General features: G+C 36.6%; 1 protein-coding gene and 1 pseudogene across 3 annotated transcripts in view; both read right to left on the reverse strand.

Moving 5' to 3' along the window:
• The window catches only part of CCDC91 (coiled-coil domain containing 91), a 475330-nt gene that overhangs the window by 175638 nt on the left and 275804 nt on the right, over positions 1-23888 (reverse strand). For all 3 annotated transcript variants that reach the window (XM_027844380.1, XM_027844381.1, XM_027844382.1), the window contains one exon: positions 22511-22588. In XM_027844380.1, the coding sequence (XP_027700181.1) occupies positions 22511-22588 (78 nt within the window). The remainder of the gene's footprint in view (positions 1-22510; positions 22589-23888) is intronic.
• Positions 20622-21204, reverse strand: LOC114029753 (annotated as a pseudogene).

Below are 23888 nucleotides of genomic sequence, written 5' to 3' on the forward strand. Positions count from 1 at the left end.
TAGTGCTCTAAGGTTAGCAAAGCTCTTTACATATATTATCTCATTTGGTCCTCAGCACAATCCTGTGAGATAGATGCTATTATAATTCCTATTTTACAGATGAGGAAGAGAAAGTTTAAGTGACTCGCCTGAGGTCACACAGCCAGTAAGTAAGGTGAGTCAGGACTTGAACTCAGGTCTTCCTAAGTCGGAGTCTATCACTCCATCCATTTCACCACCTAATATTAAGGGATCACCTGTCTACTGTATGGTTCAAGCAGGCCCAGTCAGTCGCATCCCCATCACTACCAAAAGAAAGTCCTGCCCTTCACCTGTCTCTTACTGCTTTCAATTCTATCAGTAAGTATTTCTTCGTTTTTTGTTTTTTTTTTTGGAAGAGTAACAATTAAGCTTTTCTCTACCTTGGGATGAGGCAAGGATTTGGAGTCAGTCTGAGAAAGACACAGCTTCCAGGAATAAGTAGACAACTGTTCCATCATAGTCAGCCCTGGTCAACCTTTGTGTTCTTTAGAGGGGGCCACAATTAGGAAAGATATTGTACCTTTCTGACCATTCCTTCTCAGTCTCCTTTGCTGGATCCTTATCTATAACATGCCCTCTAAAAATAGATGTCCCTCAGGGTTCTGTCCTCAGCCCTCTTCTCTTTTCTCTTTTTTTTATTAATTTATTTTGATTTATCAATAATCACTTCCATAAGCTTTTGAGTTTAAAATTTTTCTCCCCCTTCCTCCCCACCACCCTCCCCAAAACAGTGCATAATCTGATATAGGCTATACATTTACATTCATATTAAACATATTTTCACATTGGTGATGTTGTAAGTAGAAATTAAAACCAATAGGAGGAACCATCAGAAAGAGGAAACAAAACTCAACAGAAGAGAAAAAAATTAGCAATTCGGCTCCCATAGTTCTTTCTTTGGGTGTGGATAGCACTTTCCATCACAAGGCCTCTGGAGATGTCTTAGATCCTTGTATTGCCAGGAAGGGTTAAGTTTATCAATATTAGTCATCACGCAACATCGCTGTGATTGTGTACAACATTCTCTTGGTTCTGCTCACTTCACTCAGCATCAGCCCATACAAGTCTTTATAGGTTTTTCTGAAGTCAGCCTGTTCATCATTTCTTATAGCACAATAGTATTCCATCACATTCATATACCACAACTTGCTCAGCCATTACCCAACTGGTGGGCATCCTCTCAATTTCCAATTCTTTGCCACCACAAAAAGAGCTGCTATGAATATTTTTGTACATGTAGGTCCTTTTCCCATTTGTGTGATCTCTTTGGGATATAGTGTTAGAAGTAGCTAGTTCTCTTTTTAAAAAAAAAGAAAAAATCTATGGGGTTTCTCTTAGAATAGTTCAATTGGCTTTATATTTAATACTCTACTGCTTTAATATTTACATTGCTCATTCAAGTTTGTCTATTTCCTTGACTTTCATTCAGAGTGTTTGTGTGCATGTGTTTATGTAAATACAATATTTGGAAAAAGATACTCCTTTAGGAATGACATTTATTTGCCAGTCACATAGATATAGCCTTTTGTAAAGAACTAAATATTAAGGAAATACACTCATTTTCCTAAGAACTTTACATGGAACCACCATATTTTGGCTAATAGAAAGAGTTGAATTCAATTACACTAATATGTCACTAAAACTTAGATGCCTCCCTACACTCACATAATTTATTGACATTTATTGAGTGATCACTATGTACAAAACTTTTGTTATATATCCTGAGCAAAAGACATGATAAATAAAACATGGTATCTGAAATCAAGGAAAATGGATATTACATAATATACATTTTACATAATACAGTATATTATATAATATGGTGTATAGTATAATATAATATAATGTAATATAATGTGTTTAACCCATTCATAGTCTTTCATCTGGCCTTTATCAAAGTCAATGGACCAAAATTTCAAGATGGTTCACCAGGGTTGGGATTCAATAGATTTAGAATATTATTTCACTGTATAAAGAAAAATGAATTTTAATAAGGCCCAATTTATGAATCTAAGACTTACAAGCATCCCTCCCTGACCAACTGAACTAGTTGCCAAGATTAGTATCTAAGGTTAATAATTCATATTAACTCGAATTAATTTACTTATTATAGAAATGCATAGTCATGTGAGAATGTGTTACTTTAATGTTCTACAATATCCATCTCTTTACTTACTTGTTTGTTTGGGTAAGCATATATTATTCCTTATTTGATTTAATTTTTTTAAATGATGAATTTAAACATTAAAAAGAACATTTTTATAAACACATTAAGAAGACAAAACAGGATTTGTCATATAAAAAGAATTTATTTCACATAACCAGCTTTTATAACTATGTGTGTGTAGACTAAAGGTGGAGTCAAAATGCTAGGGCAGACTGAGAGAGGTAGTGGTCAAAAGTAAAAATGTAGTGAGGAGGGAAAGGGAGAAAGGAGAAAGAAAAGCATAAAAAGGGGGAAAATAGGATGGAGATAAAGACACAGACACTAATCATAACTGTGAATGTGAATGGGATGAACTCTGCCCTAATATGGAAGCTGACAGCAGAATGAATTAAAAACCATAATCCTATAATATGTTATTTACAGGAAACACATTTGAAACACAGGAATACACACATGGTAAAGGTAAAAGGCTGGAGTAGAATATATTATGCTTCAGCTGAAACAAAAAAAAAGCAGGGTTAGTAATCCTGATCTCAGACAAAGCAAAAGCAAAAATAGATCTAATTAAAAGAGATAAAACAAAACTTTTGTTTTGTTTTCTCTTTCTTGTGGTTCCTCCTATTGGTTCTAATTCTTCCTTACAACATTACTAATGTGAAAATATGTTTGATAGGAATGTATACGTATAGCCTATATCAGACTGTGTGCTATTTTGGGGAAAGAGGCAGGAAGTTGAGGGAGAAAAATTTGAAACTCAAAAGCTTATGGAAGTTATTGTTGATAAATCAAAATAAATTAATTTTAAAAATAAATTAAAAAAGAGATAAGGAAGGAACCTACAACCTACTAAAAGGTACCATAGACAAAGAAGTAATATCATTACTAAACATATATAAACCAGATGGTATAGCATTAAAATTCTTAGAGGAGAAGTTCAGGGAGTTACAGGATGAAATAGACAACCAAAACTATACTAGTGGGGGACTTCAGCCTCCCCTTCTCTGAATTAAATAAGTCTAAGTACAAAATAAACAAGAAAGAAATTAAGGAGGTGAATATAATTTTGTAAAAGTTGGATATAATAGACCCCTGGAGGAAAATGAATGGGGATAGAAAGGAAAATACCTTTTTCTCAGCAGTACATGGCACCTACACAAAAACTGACCATGTATTAGGGCATAAAAACCTCACAACCCAATTCAGGAAGGCAGAAATATTTAATGCATCTTTTTCAGATAATGATGCAATAAAAAAATTACATGAAATAAAGGGCTATGGAAAAATACACTAAAAAATGACTGGAAACTAAAAAATCTAATCCTAAAGAATGAGTGGGTCAAACAACAAATCATAGAAACAATAACTTCATCCAAGAGAATGAGATTAATGAGACAACATACTAAAACTTATGGGATGCAGTGAAAGCAGTTCTTAGGGGAAGTTTTATATCTCTGAATGTTTACATGAACAAAAGAGAGAAAGAGGAGATCAATGAATTGGGCATGCAACTAAAAAAGTTAGACAAAGAACAAATTAAAATTCCTCAATTAAATACCAAATTAGAAATTCTGAAAACCAAATGAGATTAATAAAATTGAAATTAAGAAAACTATTGAACTAATGAATAAAACTACGAGTTGGTTTTATGAAGAAAAAAACAAAATAATAAAGATAAATCTTTGGTAAACTTGATTTAAAAAAAGAAAGAAGAAAACCACAATAAGTGTCAAAAATTAAAAAGGTGAATTCACCACCAGTGAAGAAGAAATTAAAACAATAATTATGAGTTATTTTGCCCAACTGTATGCCAATAATATTGATAATTTTAGTAAAATGGATGAATATTTACAAAAATATAAATTGGCTAGATTACCAGAAGAGGAAATAAAATACTTAAAAATGACCTCATGTCAGAAAAATAAATTGAACAAAGCATCAATGAACTCACTAAGAAAAAAATCTCCAAGGCCAGATGGATTTACAAGTGAATTCTATCAAACAGTTAAAGCACAATTAATTTCAATACTATATAATCTCTTTGGGAAAATAGGTGAAGAAGAGTCTTACAAAATTATTTTTATGATACAAATATGGTGCTGACTCCAAAAGCAAGAAGAGTCAAAACAGAGAAAGAAAATTATAGACTAATTTTCCAAATGAATATAGATGTAAACTTTAAAATAAAATATTAGTGAAGAGATTATAGCAACCTAACTTGAGGATAATACACTATGACCAGGTAGGATTTACTCCAGGAATGCAGGGCTGGTTCAATACTAGGAAAACTATCAGCATAATAGATCATATCAAAAACAAAACTAACAGAAATCATGATAATCTCAATAGATGCAGAAAAAGCATTTGACAAAATACAACACCCATTCCTATTAAAAACATGAGAGAGCAAAGGAATAAATGGAGTCTTTCTGAAAAGTGCAGGTAAAATTATCAGCAAGTATTATTTGTAATGGGAATAAACTAGAAGCATTTCCAACAAGATTGGGGGTGAAACAAGGATGTCCATTATCAGAACTATTATTCAATATTTCATTAGAAATATTAGCTTTGGCGGGGGGCAGGGGGGCAGAGCCAAGATGGCAGAGTAAAAGCAGTGACTTGCTTGAGCTCTCCCCCAAACCCCTCCAAATACCTGTAAAAAACGGCTCTAAGCAAACTCTAAAGCAGCAGAACCAACAAAAAGACAGCGTGAAACAAGTTTTCAGCCCAAGACAGCTGGATGGTTGATCTGAAAGGTATATCATGCTGGCTGGCAAAGGAATGCAGTTCGGCGTGGGTGCGCAGGCCACTGCGAACCTGGAGCAGGCCTCAGAGGACTGAATGATAAACAGCTGTGGCAGTTTCCAGACTTCTCAAACTATGAACACCAAAGACAACTTAGAAGGTCAGTGGGAAAAGTCTGTGACTGTGGTGAGAGAGAGAAGCGCTGTCCAAGCCCCAGTCATAGAGCTTGGCCCTGGGGTGGCAGCTGCCTCTAGAGCTTCTGGCCCACAGACTGAGGGGGAATTGAGTGGCTAATCAGAGGGGGATTGCAGGGATCTCTTTGTTGGTGCAGTATTCTCTTGCTTTGCCTGTGTTTGGATCTGGGACACAGTTCTGGGTGGCGGTCCTGGGACAAGGGGGAGTGCTGGCATGATGGAGTTTGTAGTGGCTGTAGAAAGGAAATCCTCCTCACAGTTCCATGGCAGAAAAGAGTGCATGTGGTCACTCATAGACCAGAGAACAGACCAGGAAAGCAGTAAACACCTCGCCCTTAATCATAGCACTTTGGAAGAACTGAAAATTTTCAGGTCTCTAGATGTTATCTCTGAAAACAGCTGCACAAAACCCCCAAAGCTTGGGACAGTACATTCCCCACACTGGAAGCAGACTCTTACCTTAACAAAGAGTTTATAACTCAAGTAATTGGCCAGGATCATGAGCAAGCAGTGGAAAAAGAATCAGACCATAAAATCTTTCTTTGGTAACAAAGAAGATCAATACATAAAACCAGAAGAAGACAACATAGTCAAAGCTCTTCTATCCAAAGCCTCCAAGAAAAATATGAACTGGTCCCAGGTCATGGAAAAGTTCAAAAAGGATTTTGAGAAGCAAGTAAGAGAAGTAAAGGAAAAACTGAGAGTGATGCAAGAAAATCATGAAAAACAAATCAACAGCTTCCTAAAGGAGACCCAAAAAAATACTGAAGAAAATAACACCTTAAAAAATAGCTTAATCCAAATGGCAAAAGAGGTCCAAAAAGCCAATGAGGAGAAGAATGTCTTAAAAAGCAAAATTGGCCAAATGGAAAAGAAAGTCCCAAAGTTTACTGAAGAAAATACTTCCTTAAAAATTAGAATGGAGCAATTGGAAGCTAGTGACTTTATGCAAATCAAGACACTGTAAAACAAATTCAAAAGAATGAAAAAATAGAGAACAATGTGAAATATCTCATCAGGAAAACAACTGATCTGGAAAATAGATCCAGGAGAGAGAATTTAAAAGTGATTGGACTATCTGAAAGCCATGATCAAAAAAAGAGCCTAGATGTCATCTTTTAAGAAATTATCCAGGAAAACTGCCCTGATATTTTTAGAACCAGAGGGCAAAATGGAAATGGAAAGAATCCACCAATCACTTCTTGAAAGAGATCCCCAAAGGAAAACTCCTAAGAATATTGTAGCCAAATTCCAGAGTTCCCAGGTCAAGAAGAAAATATTGCAAGCAGCCAGAAAGAAACAATTCAAGTATTGTGGAAACACAATCAGAGTAACATGAGATTTAGTAGCTTCTACATTAAGGGACCACAGGGCTTGGAATATAATAATCCAGAGTGCCAAGTAGATAGGATTACAACCAAGAATCACCTACCCAGCAAAACTGAGCATAATCTTTCAGGGGGAAAAATGGACATTCAGTGAAATAGAGGACTTTCAAGCATTCTTGATGAAAAGGCTAGAGCTGAACAGAAAATTTGATTTTCAGATACAAGACTCAAGAGACACATGAAGAGGCAAATAGGAAAGAGAAATCATAAGAGACTTACTAAGGTTGAACTGTTTATAATCTACATGGAAAGATGATATTTGTAACTCATGAGTTCTTTGTCAGTATTAAAGTAGTTGGAGGGAAATATTATATGTATGTATGTATAGATAGATAGATAGAGGGCATAGGGTGAGTTGAAGATGAAGGGGTGATATCTGGAGAATAAAATTAAGGGGTAAGAGAAGATTATATGGAGAGAAGGAGAAAGTAGAATGGGGTAAATTATCTCACATAAAACAGACCAGAAAAGGCTTTTACAGTGGAGAGGAAACAGGGGAAGGTGAGAGGGAATGAGTGAATCTTATTCTCATTGGATTAGGCTTAAGGAGAGAATAACATACATACTCAATTGGGTATGGAAATCTATCTTCCTCTACAGAAAATGGGGGGGAAGGGGACAAGAGACAGAAGGATGATAGAGGGGAGGACATATTAGGGGAGGGGGTAATCAGAAGCAAACACTTCTAGAGAGGGACAGGGTCAAAAGAGAGAATAGAATAAATGGGGGGCAGAATATGATGAAGGGAAATATACTTAGTTTTTTCATAACATGACTACTATGGAAGTGTTTTGCATGATACACATGTATAACCTGTATCGAGTTGCTTGCCTTCTCAATGAGGGTGGATAGGGAGGGAAGAAAGGAGAAAATTTGTAACCCAACATTTTAAAAACAAAAGATAAAAAAAAAAATTTGCTGTCACACGCAACTGGGAAATATGATATACAGGAAATGGGGTATAGAAATCTATCCTGCCCTACAGGAAAATTGGAGGGGAAAGGGATAAGAGAAGGGGGGGGGGAGAGTTAGAAGGGAGGGCAGATTAGGGGTATTCAGAATGCATGCCATTTTGGTGTGGGGGAGGGACGAGATGGGGAGAAAATTTGGAACTCAAAATCTTGTGGAAGTGAATGTTGAAAACTAAAAATAAATTAATTAAAAAAAGTTTAAAATAAAGAAATGTTAGCTTTAGCAATGAGAAAAGAGAAAAGAAATTGAAGGAACTAGAATGAGCAAAGAAGAAAGAAAGCTATCATTCTTTGCAGATGAAATGATGGTATACTTAAAGAATCCTAGAGAATTGAGTAAAAAACTACTTGAAATAATTAACAACTTTAGCAAAGTTGTAGGATATAAAATAAACCCACATAAATCATCAGCATTTCTATATATTAAGAACAAAGTACATCAGCAAGAGATAGAAAGAGGAATTCCATTTAAAACAACTGTAGACAATATAAAATATTTGGGAGTCTACCTGCCAACATAAACCCAAACAAAAAGTCCATATCAAAGGAATCAATTAAAAAAATGCAAGAGAAGGTGGCCTAGCCATACCAGATCTTAAATTGTATTATAAATTAGTAATCATCAAAACTACTTGGTACTAGCTAAGAAATAGAGTGATGGATCAGTGGAACAGGTTAGGTACACAAGACACAGTAGTCAGTGACTATAATAATCTACTATTTGATAAATCCAAAGACTTGAGTTCCTGGGATAAGAACTCACTATTTAATAAAAAATGTTGGGAAAACTAGAAAATAGTATGGCAAAAACTAGACACAGGCCAACATCTCATACCTTACACCAAGAAAAAGGCAATATGGGTACACAGTTTAGATACAAAGGCTGATGCTATAAGCAAACTGGGATAGCAAGGAATAGTTTACCTGTCAGATGTATGGAGAACAGAAGAATTTATTACATTAAATTGAAAAGTTTTTGCACACACAAAACCAAAGCAACCAAGATTAGAAGGGAAGCAGAAAGCTGGGAAACAACTGTTATAACCAATGTTAAGGACCTCATTTGTAAAATACACAGAGAACTAAGCCAAATTTATAAGAATACAAGTTATTCCCCAATTGATAAATGCTCAAAGGATATTAATAGGCAGTTTTCAGATGAAGAAATTAAAGCTATCTATAGTCATATGCAAAAATGCTCTAAATCACTATTGATTAGAGAAATGCAAATCAAAACAACTCTGAGGTACTACAACACACTTATCAGATTGGCCAACATGACAAAATAGGAAAATGATAAATGTTGGAGAAGATGTGGGAAAATTGGAACACTAATGCATTGTTGGTGGAGTTGGGAACTGATCCAACCATTCTGGAGAGCAATTAGGAACTATACTCAAAGGGCTATAAAAACGTATGTAACATTTGACCTAGAAACACTACTTCTGGGTCTGTATCCCAAAGAAATCTTACACATGGGAAAAGGACCTATATGTACAAAAAATATTTATAGCAGCTCTTTTTGTGGTAGCAAAGAATTAGAAATTGAGGGGATGTCCATCAGTTGGGGAATACCCAAACAAGCTATGGTATATGAATGTAATCGAACACTATTGTGCTGTAAGAAATGATGAGCAGGTGGACTTCAGAAAAACCTGGAAAGATTTACATGAATTGATACTGAGTGAAGTGAGCAAAACCAAAAGAACATTGTACAGAGCAACAGCATCATTGTGTGATGACTAACTTTCATAGACTTGACTCCTCTCAGCAATGCAAGGATCTAAGACAACTCTAAAAGACTCATGATGGAAAATAGTGTTTATATCCAGAGAAAGAACCATGTAGTATGAATGCAGATCGAAGTGTTCTACTTGATCTCTTTTTTTTCTTTTGTTATTTTGTTTCTTCTTTTTTGTGGTTCCTCTCATTGGTTCTAATACTTCTTTAAAATATGACTAATGTGAAAATAAGTATAATATTAATGTATATGTAGAGTCTATATTTGATTGCATGCTATCTTGGGTAGGGGAAGGAGAGGGAAGGGGAGAAAATTTAAAACTCAAAAGCTTAAAGAAGTAAATGTTGAAAACTAAAAATAAATAAATTTGCTAATTTTTTTTTAAAAAAGAAAAATGAGCAAAAACAAAAAAAATAATTTTACCATAAAAAATTATTATGGTGACAGGGAAGATCAAAACAAAAACTCAGAAGAGGACAACAATGTCAAAACTCCTACATGTATAACCTTAAAGATAAATGTGAATTTTTTTCAGGCCCCAAAAGAACTCCTGGAAGAGCTCAAAAAAAGATTTTAAAATATCAAATAAGTGAGGTGGACAAAACTTGGGGAAAGAAATTATAGGCATGAAAGAAAATTGTTAAAAAAGAGTCAACAGCTTCGTAAAGGAAGCACCAAAAAATAGAAAAAGAGGTACAAAAAATACCTGAAGAAAACAATTCCTTAAAAAGTATTGGCCAAATGTAAAAGGAAGCAAAACAGCTATCTGAAGAAAATAACATCTTAAAAATTAGGATTGGACTAGAATAAGCTAACAACTCCATGATATATCTAGAATCAATCAAACAATATCAAAAGAATGAAAAAAAATATAAGAAAATGTGAAATATTTCTTGGAAAAACAAATGACCTGGAAAACAGATCTAGGAGTGATAATTTAGAAATTATTTGATAATCTAAAAGCCATGATCAAAAGGATCAGCTTACTTCAAGAAATTATCACAGAAAACTGTCCCAAAATCCTAGAACCAGAGGGTAAGATAGACATTGAAAGAATCCATAAATTATCTCCTGAAAGACATCCCAAAATGAAAACTCCCAGGAATATTATAGCCAAATTCCAGAACTCCCAAGTCAAAGAGAAAATACTACATGCAGCCATAAAGAAACAATCCAAATATCATGGAGTCATGGTTAGGATGATATAGGAATTAGCAGTTTTACATTAAAGCACTGGAGGGAAAACAATATGATATTCCAGAAGGCAAAAGAGCAAGAATTTCAACTAAGCATACCCAGTGAAACTGAGGATAATCCTTCAGGGGAAAAAGTTGTCACTCAATAAAACAAAGGACTTCCAAGCCTTCCTGATAAAAAGGTCCAAGCTAATGAAAAAAATCTGGTTTCCAAATACAAGTCTCAAAAGAAGCATAAAAAGGTAAAAAGGAAAGAGAAAACTTAATGGATTTACTAAAGTTAAACTGTTTGCATCCCTAAATGTGGAAATGATATTTATCACTCTTAAGAACTGTATCACTATTAGTGCAATTATAAGGAGTATATGGGTATACAGCGGATATGGGTATAAAGTGAATTTAAGGGGATGATATAAAAAATTAAGGGGTGAGAAAGAAGATTACACTGGGAAGAGAAGGAATGAAGAGGTAGAACAGGGTAAATTATTTCACATGAAGAGGTGCAAAAGGCCTGTTACAGTGGAGGGAAAGATGGGTGGTGGACATCACTTCAACCTTAATTACTTTATTTTTTTTATGAATATATTTTGATTTATCAACAATCACTTCCAGGCAGCTAGGTGGTGCAGCAGATAGAGCACTGGCCTTGGAGTCAGGAGGACCTGAGTTCAAATCTGGCCTCAGACCCATAATAATTAACCAGCTGTATGACTCTGGGGAAGTTACTTAACCCCAATTGCCTCACCAAAAAAAAAAAAAGGGCCAGTATTTTTGGGGCCATTAGGTGGTACAGTGGATAGAGCACCAGCCCTGAAGTCAGGAGGACATGAGTTCAAATCTGACCTCAGACCAAACACTTAGCACTAGCTGTGTGACCCTGGGCAAGTCACTTAACCCCAATTGACTGAAAAAAAACAAAACAAAAAAAAAAAAAAAAAAACAATAACTTCCACATGCTTCTGAGTTTAAAATTTTTCTCCCCCTTCCTCCCCACCACCCTCCCCAAGACAGCGCACATAGCCCAAGATAGGCTATATATATGTGTGTGTGTGTATATATATATATACATATATATATATACACACACATATATACACATACATATACATTCTTATTAAACATATTTTCATATTAGTGATGTTGTAAGTAAAAATTAAAACCAATAGGAGGAACCACCAGAAAGAGGAAACAAAACTCAACAGAAGAGAGAAGAAAATAGCAAATAGTATGCTTCAATCTGAATTAAAATTTCACAGTTCTTTCTTTGGATGTGGATAGCATTTTCCATCATGAGGTCTTTGGAGATGTCTTATATCCTTGTATTGCTGGGAAGGGTTAAGTTTATCAATATTAGTCATCGCACAACGTGGCTGTAATTGTGTACAACGTTCTCCTGGTTCTGCTCACTTCACTCAGCATCAGGCCATAGAAGTCTTTCCAGGTTTTTCTGAAGTCAGCCTGTTCATCGTTTCTTATAGCACAACAGTATTCCATTACATTCATATATCACAACTTGCTTAGCCATTCCCCAATTGATGGGCATCCTCTCAATTTCCAATTCTTTACCACCACAAAAGGAGCTGCTATAAATATTTTTGTACACGTAGGTCCTTTTCTCATTTGTATGATCTCTCTGGGATATAGCACTAGAAGTGCTACTGCTGGGTCAAAGGGTATTCACATTTTTATAGCCCTTTGGGCATACTTCCAAATTGCTCTCCAAAATGGTTGAACCATTTCACAACTCCCCCAACAATGCATTAGCGGTCCAATTTTCCCACATCTTCTCCAACATTTATCCTTTTCCTGTTTCGTCATGTTGACCAATCTGGTAGGTGTGATGTGGTGCGTCAGAGTTGTTTTGATTTGCATTTTTCTAATCAATAGTGATTTAGAGCATTTTTTCATATGACTATAGATGGCTTTAATTTCTTCATCTGAGAACTGCCTGTTCATATCCTTTGACCATTTATAAATTGGGGAATGATTTGTATTCTTATAAATTTGACTTAATTCTCTATATATTTTAGAAATGAGGCCCTTATGAGAGAGACTGATTGTAAAAATTCTTTCCCAATTTTCTACCTTCTTTCTAATCTTAGTTGCATTGGCTTTGTTTGTGCAAAAGCTTTTCAATTTAATGTAATCAAAGTTATACATTTTGTTTTTCATAATGTTCTCTATCTCCTGTTTGGTCATGAATTTAGGACATTCTTCTCCTCATTGGCTTTTTGGACCTCTTTTGCCATTTGGGTTAGGCTATTTTCTTCAGTATTTTTTTTAGTCTCCTTCAGCATCACTCTCCGTTTTTCCTCTACTTCTCTTCCTTGCTTCTCAAAATCCTTTTTGAGCTCTTCCATGGCCTGGGACCAATTCATATTTTTCTTGGAGGCTTTGGATGTAGGAGCTTTGACTTCATTGTCTTCTTCTGGTTGTGTGTTTTGATCTTCTTTGTCATCAAAGTAAGATAATATAGTCTGACTCTTTTTGCACTGCTTGCTCATGATCCCAGTCAATTACCTGAATTATAAACTCTTTGTTAAGGTAGGCGTCTGTTTCCTGTGTGGAGAATGTACTGTCCCAAGCTTCAGGGGTTTTGTGCGGTTGTTTTCAGAGATATTTCTAGGGACCTGTAAATTTTCAGTTCTTCCAAGGTGCTATGATCAAGGGTGAGGTGTTTACTCCTCTCCCGGCCTGTGCTGTGGTCTATGAGCACTCTTTTCTGTCTTGGACCTGTGAGGAGGATTTGCTCTCCACAGCCACTACAAGTTTCACCACGCCAGCGCTCCTTCTTGCCTCAGGACTGCCACTCAGAACTATGACCCAGATTCAAGCACAGGCAAAAGCAAGAGAATCCTGCACCAGCAGGGAGATCCCTGCAATCTCCCTCTGATCAGCCTCTTGATTCCCCTTCAGTCTGTGGGCCGGAAGCTCAGGAGGCAGCCACCGCCCCAGGGCGAAGCTTGGGGACTGGGGCTGGAACCTCACCATGCTTGTCTCTCACTACTGCAGAAACAGACTTTTCCCACTGACCTTCTAAGTAGTCTTTGGAGTTCATGGGTTGAGAAGTCTGGAAACCGCCACAGCTGCCCATGATTCAGTCCTCTGAGGCCTGCTCCAGGTTCGCTGTGGCCTGCATGCCCACGCCAAATTGTGTTCCTCTCCCAGCCCGGCGCAATATACCTTTCAGATCAACCATCCAGGTTATCTTGGGCTGGAAATTTGTTTCACTCTGTCTTTTTGTGGGTTCTGCTGCTTTAGAATTTGTTTAGAGCCATTTTTTATTGGTATTTGGAGGGGTTTGGGGGAGAGCTCAAGCAAGTCACTGCTTTTACTCTGCCATCTTCGGAAGTGATTGTTGATAAATCAAAATAAATTAAAAAAAATAAGAAAGTCTCTGAACAATGTCAATAAGACAACTGAGATACAAATGTGGTTGTTGTGTCTAACTCAGACAAGATACACTAAAAAGAGATGATGAAGAACGTGGGGAAGGAGACAACTTTCACTGGGCTATCTTAGAAAACAGATTTCAGAAATTACACAGTATTTCCATCAGTGATTAAAAGCAAATTTTTAAAGCAGTATGGAAAAGGTCACAGAGCACAAATGGTTATTTCAGAGAAGAAAGTGCTCTGTCTTTTGTGCTTTCATTAACTCCAGAAAAGATCTGGATTTGAGTCCTACTTCACAGTCTACTACTGTATAAGTAGGGAAAAGTTAGGAGATGGGCAGATACTATGAGCTCAAGCCTTGAGAAGAAAGTTCATGATTCTTAACAGCTAAACTCTCAGATATTTGGGGAGTGGTGCTGATGGATTCGGTCCCAATGCTCTTCAGGCAACAGTAGAGCAGTGGTCATATAAAATCTTAGGAACATTGAATTTAAGACTCAGATATTTGTCCTTTTTTTTTTTCTTAATTAGAAACAAGAAAGGTCATGTGGAGGCTAGGGAAAATTTATGCTGTTAAAAATCTCAGTAACCTGAGGCTTCATGGATCCTCAGATTTTTCTATGTGAATTATAGCACAAGGATATTTTATAATTGAAAAGGAAAAATGTCAAATAATGGGTGTATACCTAAACACGGAAAATCAGTGTAGTCTAACCATAATATAAAGTGCGTTTGAGTCTGAGAAAGCCAAAAAAAATCTTCAGAATAGAAGGAAGAGTTCCTTCTGGCCTTGTTGTTAAGGGATTCTAGTAACATAAGAGTTGCTACCTCAAACACCACAAATTTTTCCCAATGAAAATTCCTTTTGTGCCACGGGCAACAAATTAAAATTAAGCCATTTCTAAAATTAAGTGCAGCAACAGGCTCTTTATGCCTCATATCCAATTGCTTCAATGTTCTGAAAAATTGCCACATGGATAGGCCATTTCCCTCAGATGCCACAACATTGCTTCTTATGATGGAAAAAAAAAAGAGAAAACCTACATCTTTCTTTTCCCCCTTTAAGGGAAGAAATAGAATGTGAATTAGGAGCATTTGCTCATAATATCCCAAGTAAGGTTAAAGTTCCAAATCAATCAATCAATCAGATATATTATCATTTTTTTAATGCTTAAATCAGAGAACATGAAAGAAAGTGGTTGAAACACAAGATGGTAGCCTCTTCCAAATGGGTCAATGTACTTTGTTGAATAGATTCTTGATGTAGAAAGGCCAAGATCACCCACTGCATCCTGGGCCATCAAAAGTCATCTTGACCTCTGGCTCTGAAAATTCTGGAGGACAGAGTGAGGCTGAAGATTCTGCTTAGCTCTGCATCACTTAATTCACGCACAGGTCAAGACATCACCCTTGTGGTATCATTGGTCCTCTTTGAAAATGAAAGCTGAACAACACTGAGTCTAATCTACCAAGGAACTAGACTGAATTAGGCCAAGCCTAGATCAGCCTATAAAGAAAATAATTAGTATTTCTGTTTTTCACATATATTTGCTATTTTTCTTGGCCCTAATACATTAGTTGTTTTTGGACAAGTGCTGTATGAGACTAAGTATATGCTTTTATGGTCCATTTGGAAGGTCCCATGAATCTTTTATCACTCAATTCTGCAATAGTTAAATTTTCCCTTTTTATCTGGATTTTTCTTTAGTCCAGTTCTGAGAAGGAAACATTAAAGTCTCTTACTTATTTACTTTTCTAACATGTCTTTTCACAATCCAGTTAATTTTTCTTTATAAAGTTAGATGTTATGTTATTTGATAGACATATTTAATATTGATATTGGTTCATTTTCTATGTTTTATGCATAATATAATTTTCTTTTTTTATTGTTTACCAGTATGATTGGAATTCCTGCTTTCTTAGGTTCACCTGATACACGGTTCTAGTCTCTAATTTTGATTCGATGTATTTATTTGCTTTTTAGATATTTTCTATAAGCAACAGATTGTATGTTTTTGTTTTTTCACCTTTCCTGTCATTCTTTCATTTTACTGAATTATTTAATTCACTGAATTTAAAGTTATGAAAGATGGGTTTATGCCTTCCACTTGTCTCTAATATTGCTTTTTTAAAAGAGATATTTTTGTTTCTCTTTCTCCTTTAAATGAATACCTTGTCTCTACAATTAGTTTTGCTTAAATTATTTTGATGTAACTCTAATCTTGTAATCTTTTTCCTCCTTACTACCCCTCTCTTATTAATTGGAGGGAGGGAAGGTGCCACTTAACATATTGATTTATTTTTATTAGTTATCTATTCCTGCTTCACCTTTCTTTTTCTGCTTGTATTTAGGTGGTTAGTTCAAACTTCTGCCTCTTCTCCTCTATTCTGACATTTTTTTTCTTAGTTTTTTGCCCAAAGAATTTTTAAGAATATTATCTTTCATTTATTCTCATCATTAATTCAATTTTCTTCCTGAGTATTCTGAATTTTGTTCTCTGTTATGTGGACTATTTATTTCTTATTTAATCTCTTAGTGCTTCTCAGAGGGTTAAATCTTCTGAAGTACTACATTTGAGCTCTCTTATGGACAATTTCTATTTTACTACTTTTATTTTTTTAGTATTTTTTCCAACCACATGTAAAAAACAATTTTAAACATTTATTTCTTTAAAATTTTGAATTCCACATCCTCTCTCTCCTTTCCTCTCACCTTTTCACCCTCCCTGAGATGACAGTACATTTAATACAGGTTATACATGTACAATCAGGTAAAATATTTCCATATTGATCATGCTATAAAAGAAATCACAGACCAAAAAAAAAAAAATGAAAAAATAAAGTAAATCAGTTCTTTCTCTGGAGATGGATAGCATTTTTTATCACAAGTCCTTTAGGACTGTCTTGGATCAATGTATTGCTGAGAATAGCTAAGTCATTTACAGTTGATCATTGTACAATATTGCTGTTACTATGTACAATGTTCTCTTAAATATGCTCACTTCAGAGGGGGTGAAGCCAAGATGGTGGAGTAAAAGCAGTGACCTGCTTGAGATCTCTCCCAAACCCCTCCAAATACCTATAAAAAATGGCTCTAAGCAAATTCTAAAGCAGCAGAACCCACAAAAAGACAGAGTGAAGCAAATTTCCAGCCAAAGACAGCCTGGATGGTTGATCAGAAAGGTATATTGCGCCAAGCTGGCAGAGGAGCGCAGTTTGGTGTCAGCGCGCAGGCCTCAGAGACCCTACCCTGGAGCAGGCCTTAGAGGACTGAATCACGGGCACCTGGGGCAGTTCCCAGACTTCTCAACCCATGAATGCCAAAGACAAATTAGAAGGTCAGTGGGGAAAGTCTGTGACTGCAGTGATGAGAGAGGAGTGCAGGATCCCAGCCCCATTCCTTGGGGTGGCAGCTGCTTCCTGAGCTTCCAGCCCACAGACTGAGGGGGAATCTAGTGGCTGATCAGAGGGGAATGGCAGGGATCTCTCTGCTGGTGCAGGATTCTCTTATTTTGCCTGTGCTTGGATCTGAGTCACAGTTCTGGGTGGTTGTCCTGGGGTGAGGAGGAGTGCTGGTGTGGTGGAGCTTGTAGTGGCTGTGGAGAGGAAACCCTCCTCACAGTTCCAAGACAGAAAAGAGTGCTCATAGACCAGAGCACAGGCCAGGAAAGGAGTAAACACCTCACCCTTGATCATAGCACCTTGGAAGAACTGAAAATTTACAGGTCCCTAGAAGTATCTCTGAACACAGCTGCACAAAACCCCTGAAGCTTGGGACAGTACATTCTCCACACTGGAAACAGACGCCTACCTTAACAAAGAGTCTATAACTCAAGTAATTTGCTGAGATCATGAGCAAGCAGTGCAAAAAGAGTCAGACTATATTATCTTACTTTGATGACAAAGAAGATCAAAACACACAACCAGAAGAAGACAACGAAGTCAAAGCTCCTACATCCAAAGCCTCCAAGAAAAATATGAATTGGTCCCAGGCCATGGAAGAGCTCAAAAAGGATTTTGAGAAGCAAGGAAGAGAAGCAGAGGCAAAACGGAGAGTGATGCTAAAGGAAACGCAAAAAAATACTGAAGAAAATAACACCTTAAAAAATAGCCTAACCCAAATGGCAAAAAAAGTCCAAAAAGCCAATGAGGAGAAGAATGCCCCAAAAAGCAAAACTAGCTAAATGGAAAAGGAAGTCCAAAAACTTACTGAAGAAAATACTTCCTTAAAAATTAGAATAGAGAAATTGGAAACTAGGGACAATTTGAGAAATCAAGGTACTGTAACACTAATCAAAAGGAATGAAAAAATTAGAGAGAATGTGAAATATCTCATTGGAAAAATAACTGACTTGGAAAATAGATCCAGGAGAGAGAACTTAAAAATTATTGGACTATCTGAAAGCCATGATCAAAAAAAGAGCCTAGACACCATCTTTCAAGAAATTATCAAGGAAAACTGCCCTGATATTTTAGAACCAGAGGCCAAAATAGAAATTGAAAGAATCCACCAATCACCTCCTGAAAGAGATCCTCAAAGGAAAACTCCTAGGAATATTGTAACCAAATTCCAGAATTCCCAGGTCAAGGAGAAGATATTGCAAGCAGCCAGAAGGAAACAATTCAAGTACTGTGGAAACATAATCAGGATAACACAAGATTTAGCAGCTTCTACATTAAGGGTCCAGAGGGCATGGAGTACGATATTCCAGAGGGCAAAGGAGATAGGACTACAACCTAGAATCACCTACCCAGCAAAACTGAGTATGATCCTTCAGGATAAAACAATGGTCATTCAATGAAAAAGGGGACTTTCAAGCATTCCTGTGGAAAAGACCAGAGAGGAATATAAAATCTGACCTTCAAATACAAGACTCAAGTGAAACATGGAAGAGGTAAACAGGAAAGAGAAATCATAAGAGACTTATTAAGGTTGAATTGTTTACATTCCTGCAGGGAAAGATGATATTTGTAACCCATGAGTCCTTTGTCAGTATTAGGGTAGTGGGAGGGAAAAAATTATATGTATGTATAGATAGATACAGTGAGAGAGAGCACAGGGTGAGTTGAAGATGAAGGGATGATATCTGGAAAATAAAATTAAGGGGTGAGAGAGGGTTATACAGTGAGAAGGAGAAAGGGAGAAGTAGAATGAGGTAAAATATCTCATATGAAACAGAGAAGAAAAGGCTTTTGTAGTGGAGGGGAAATGGGGGAAGGTGAGAGGGAATGAGTGAATCTCATTCTCATAGGATTTGGCTTAAGGAGGGAATAACATACACAATGGGGTATGGAAATCTATCTTATCCTACAAGAAAATAAGGGGAGAAGGGGACAAGAGAGCAGGGGGTTGATAGAGGGGAGGGCAGATTGGGGGAGGGGATAATCAGAAGCAAACACTTCTGAGGAGGAACAGGGTCAAAAGAGAGAGTAGAATAAATGGGGGGTAGGATAGGATGAAGGGACATATACTTAGTTTTTCACAACAGGACTACTATGGAAGTGTTTTGCATGACTACACATCTACAACCTGTATCGAGATGCTTGCCTTTTCAATAAGGGTGGGTGTGGAGGGAGGAAGGGAGAAAATTTGTAACCCAAAGCTTTAAAAACACATGTTAAAAATAAAAATAAAAAATAAAAAATAAAGATTAAAAAAAAAGGAGGTGCCATTAAAAAAAAAATCTGCTCACTATACTCTGCATCAAGTCATGTAAATCTTTCCAGGTTTTTGTAAAGGCATCCTGCTGGTCATTTCTTATAGTACAATAATATTCCACCTCAATCATACACCACAACTTGTTCAACTATTTCCAAAATGATAGGCATCCCTTCAACTACTAATTTTTTGCTTCCACAAAAAAGCTGCTATAAATAATTTTGTATGTCTTTTTGCCTTTTTTTAATCCCTTTGGTATACAGACCTAGTCGTGAGGGATTGTTTGATGTTGGCTACATGCCACGTGGGGGTTGTGGCAAGATGGGGCAGGGACAAGATATTAGGAAGTAACCAGAGCTTACGCTCCCAAGGCAGGGGGCTGTGCCATGTGGAGTTGTGGTGAACTGGGGTAGGAACAGGATACGGGGAAGTAGCCGGAGCATGTGCTCCTGAGGCAGGGGGCTGTGCCACATGGGAGTGGGATGGCAGAGAACGAGCTCCCTTTGTCTAGTCCTCTCCCTAGGTGCAGCGCTAACCCCAGACGTCTCCTTCCGGTATCCGGGCCTAGCTCCCTTTGTCACGTCCTCTCCCTTGGTGCAGCACTAACCCCAGATGTCTCCTTCCGGTATCTGGGCCTAGCCTCCTGTGTCACGTCCTCTCCCTAGGTGCAGCGCTAACCCCAGACATCCCCTTCCGGTATCTGATCCTACAATCATTCACTGGTAGGCAGGCTGAGGAGGAGGGGCTAGGAAGGTATATAAGGGCGGTAGGGGTCAGAGCTCGCTCTCTCTTGCTCTTGCTCCTGCTCTTGCTTTCCTGCTTGGCCTTGCTGTGATGGCCTCTGAATAAAGTTCAAGTGTTTGCACCTCCCGATCAGCTTGTCTCTATGTTTATCTGGGTGGGCTCCGAAGACTGGTAAGTATGATCCTGGCAGCCTGCTCCTGTTAGGAGGAGAGTGCACGGTGCGACTGGCACACCTAGTAGTTGTTCTACCAGGTCAAAGGTTTATGGCCCTTTGGACACAGTTCCAAATTGATCTCCAGAATGACTGGATCAGCTTGCAATTCTACCAAAAGTGCATTAGTGTCCCAATTTTCCCACATTGTTCCCAAATTTGTTTTCAATGTAAAAATGATTCTTGCTATCATTACTTTAAAAACCTGTGACACATGTATTTTTCTTCAGTTACAGTATATCCAAACTTTTTATAGAAACTAACATTTTGTGGAAGACATTCAAGGGTAATTTTGTTAATAGTTCAGTTTTTTACTTAGCAGAGTAAGAGTCAACAATAACAGTTTTCCCAGTTGTTTTCCTCTTTATTCATCACTCACAACATATTCTACTCTTCCTCTCTTTGCACATGAATGGATGAATTTATCTTCTCAGTTATGTTATGTTATCATATGAAGTTACATTATCAGAGTAGCCATAGCAACAATCTGCCTTATAGTGACATCTTCTACAACTGTAACATAATAATCTCCTGATTTCCTCATATGCTCAAATGATCTCATAAATTGCTCAGGGCTGACCATTCAAGTTTCTGTCAGCTGACCAAGTACCTTAAAAAATCCTCTGTTTAGATCTGCAGTACAAAGAGGCCTCAATACCAAGCCATCTCCTGGGTATGTTGGGAAAATGGCTGGAGAAAATGCTGTAGTATTCTGGCTCTAGTACACCTCTTTCAATAGACTTGGGTCAAACATAGGTGTTTCATCAGGTTTCATGACTGCAATGAGGATCTTCTCACACTACCTTTTAAAGCCTCTGTGTCTCTTTCTGTCTGAATGCCCCTCAGTCTTTTTTGTTACAGCTTCATCCATATCTCATTAATCAAGGAAGTGTAAGAGGGTTGCCTGGTTGGGAGGTGTCAAATCTGTATCCGGCTTCTGGTTCAGGTTTGGCTTCCCCTCCTCACACTTCTCAAGCATATTAAGTTTTATACTATATCTATTAAAACCCCAAATTCATGCATAACTAAAATATGTGAGCTCAGGCTCGAGAGTACAGATTTTTGGATTCCTCCTTGATAACTTCTTGAAAGATGCCATCCAGGATCTTTTTTCAATAATGGCTTTCACTTAATCCAATAATTCTTAAATTATCTCTTAGTCTTAATATAATCTCAAAGAATTGCTTTGAATGCTGAGAGGTCATGGTGATCACTTCCCCAACAGACACACAAACATACATAAACACATGTATATGTGTGTGTGTGTGTGTGTGTGTGTGTGTGTATACTTACAAATGCATTATTCATAAATGCCCTGAGTTAGACATCAATCAATACATTAAAGAGCATTTTACTTGCCTACTCTATGACAGGTATCATACTATGTTCTAAGGAAAAAATACAAAGAATGAAATAATGTATTCTAAAGGAGCATATAATCTATGGTGGAGACAAGTCCATATATAAGTACACAAAGAATAAATTTAAAGTGAATAAATACAAATAAATACAAGTCAGTGAAGGAATGAGGACAGGAGGTGGCACAGTGGATAGAGTGCAAGGACTAAGGTCAGGAAGGCCTGAGTTCAAATCCAGCCTTAGACACTAGTTAAGTGACCATGCACAAGTCACTTAACCTTGTTTGCCTCAGTTTCCTCATCTGTAAAACAAATTGAAGAAGAAAATAGCAAACCACTACAATATCTTTGCCAAGAAAACCCCAAATGGGGTTATAAACCATTGGATACAACTGAAATGACTGAACAACATGTATGTGTATATACATACATGATGGTAATATGTTCAGATTAAAGCAGAACCAAAAGAATATGACTCTTGTTATAAAAAGAAAAAGTATATATAAATACAGAACAAATAATAAGCTTTTATGGCTATAATAACAGTAAAAATTATTTTCAAATCAAGTTAACAAGCATTCATAAAGCACCTACTATGTGCCAGGCATTGTGCTAAATGCAACTGTAAATGTATGATGAATTAATTTTGTTATTATTTAAGTATATATACATTTTTTCAAATAATCCCTGTCAATAATAAGTCAACAAGCTTATAACTTTTACCTTATATTCCTCTGTAATAATGCTCAGAGTCTCATGCCCAGCTTTCCTCATATCTTCCAACTGTTGCTTATGTTTTTCCTGAAAGAAAAGGATATGAGTTTAAGTTTTGGCTTCTTTTTCTTTTCTTTTTGGTTTCTTTTGAGATTACCACTATTAAATTAAATTATTAGAATGCCAGACCTAGAGTCAGGACACTCCTCTTCCAGAGTTCAAATCCAGCCTCAGACCCTTACTAGCTGTGTGACCCTAGGATGTCACTTAACCCTGTTTACCTCAGCTTCCTTTTCTGTAAAATGAGCTGGATAAGAAAAAGGTAAATTACACCAGTGTCTTTGCCAAGAATACTCCAAAAGGGGTACAAAGAGTTGGATACAACTGAAAACAACTGAACTGCTGTTCAAAACAAATCAGATACATCTGACACTATAGTCTTTAACAAATCATTGAATTGGTTAAATGCATGTTTTTACTTCTAGAACTTAAAAGCCAGAAAATTTTGAAGGAAGGTTATTTAACAAAATGTGAAATCAACAGAACATTAAAATTTCAAATGGGGCCTTCCAACCCATGGTGGTATCTAACTTTCTCTACAGCTAAAGGATGTGATTTTTAACCAGTATGTGATTGAAAACAAACAAAAACAAAAACAAACAGAAGAACCTCATATCAAGTTTCCTAAGCAATTTAATCAGAATCTACCTTGCGGGCTAGTTAACAGACTTCGGGAAAGCAGAATCATCAATAACAAGATCCTAGAACACACCAAAGTAGAAGCAATAGTACCTGTTATATAATTCTCAGGAGAGGCACATGATAAACTGTAAAAAACAATGCAAGAAACTATCATTTAGTAGCAGGACCTTGCAACATTTCTCAACCTACAGGAGATTGCTACCCTACCTTCCAGTTACCATGCAGATTTGCTTCCTCTAAAATTATAGCTCCAAATAACCCACCAATGTGTTTACTTTCAAGGCAAAGACATTTAACAGAAATTTATATATAGCAAAAAATGAAGTATGTATAGAATGATTTTACATATGTTTACATATTTATGTCTAATGGTAGCCATCTCTAGGGTGTGGCTGGGGGAGAAAGGAAAGAAAAAAAGAAAAAAGTTACATGATAACTACTATCTATCTAAAAGGAATAGCAAGTTGTACATAACAGATTTGCAGATTCATGTGCAATCATCTTTTTAAATCTACTATTTCATGGGAAAGCTTGTTTTATTTCACAAATTAAAAATAAAAATTTTAAAATGTAGCAACATTTCCCCCACAAACTTGAGGCACACTCTCTTACAAATATACCATCAGTAAAAGTATGGGCAGACATATGAAACACATGAGAACAAGGCAAATATGTAGGAAATATC

The sequence above is a fragment of the Vombatus ursinus genome, unplaced genomic scaffold (genome assembly GCF_900497805.2).
Source record: "Vombatus ursinus unplaced genomic scaffold, bare-nosed wombat genome assembly UNPS02014941.1, whole genome shotgun sequence".
NCBI classification, from domain to species: domain Eukaryota; kingdom Metazoa; phylum Chordata; class Mammalia; order Diprotodontia; family Vombatidae; genus Vombatus; species Vombatus ursinus.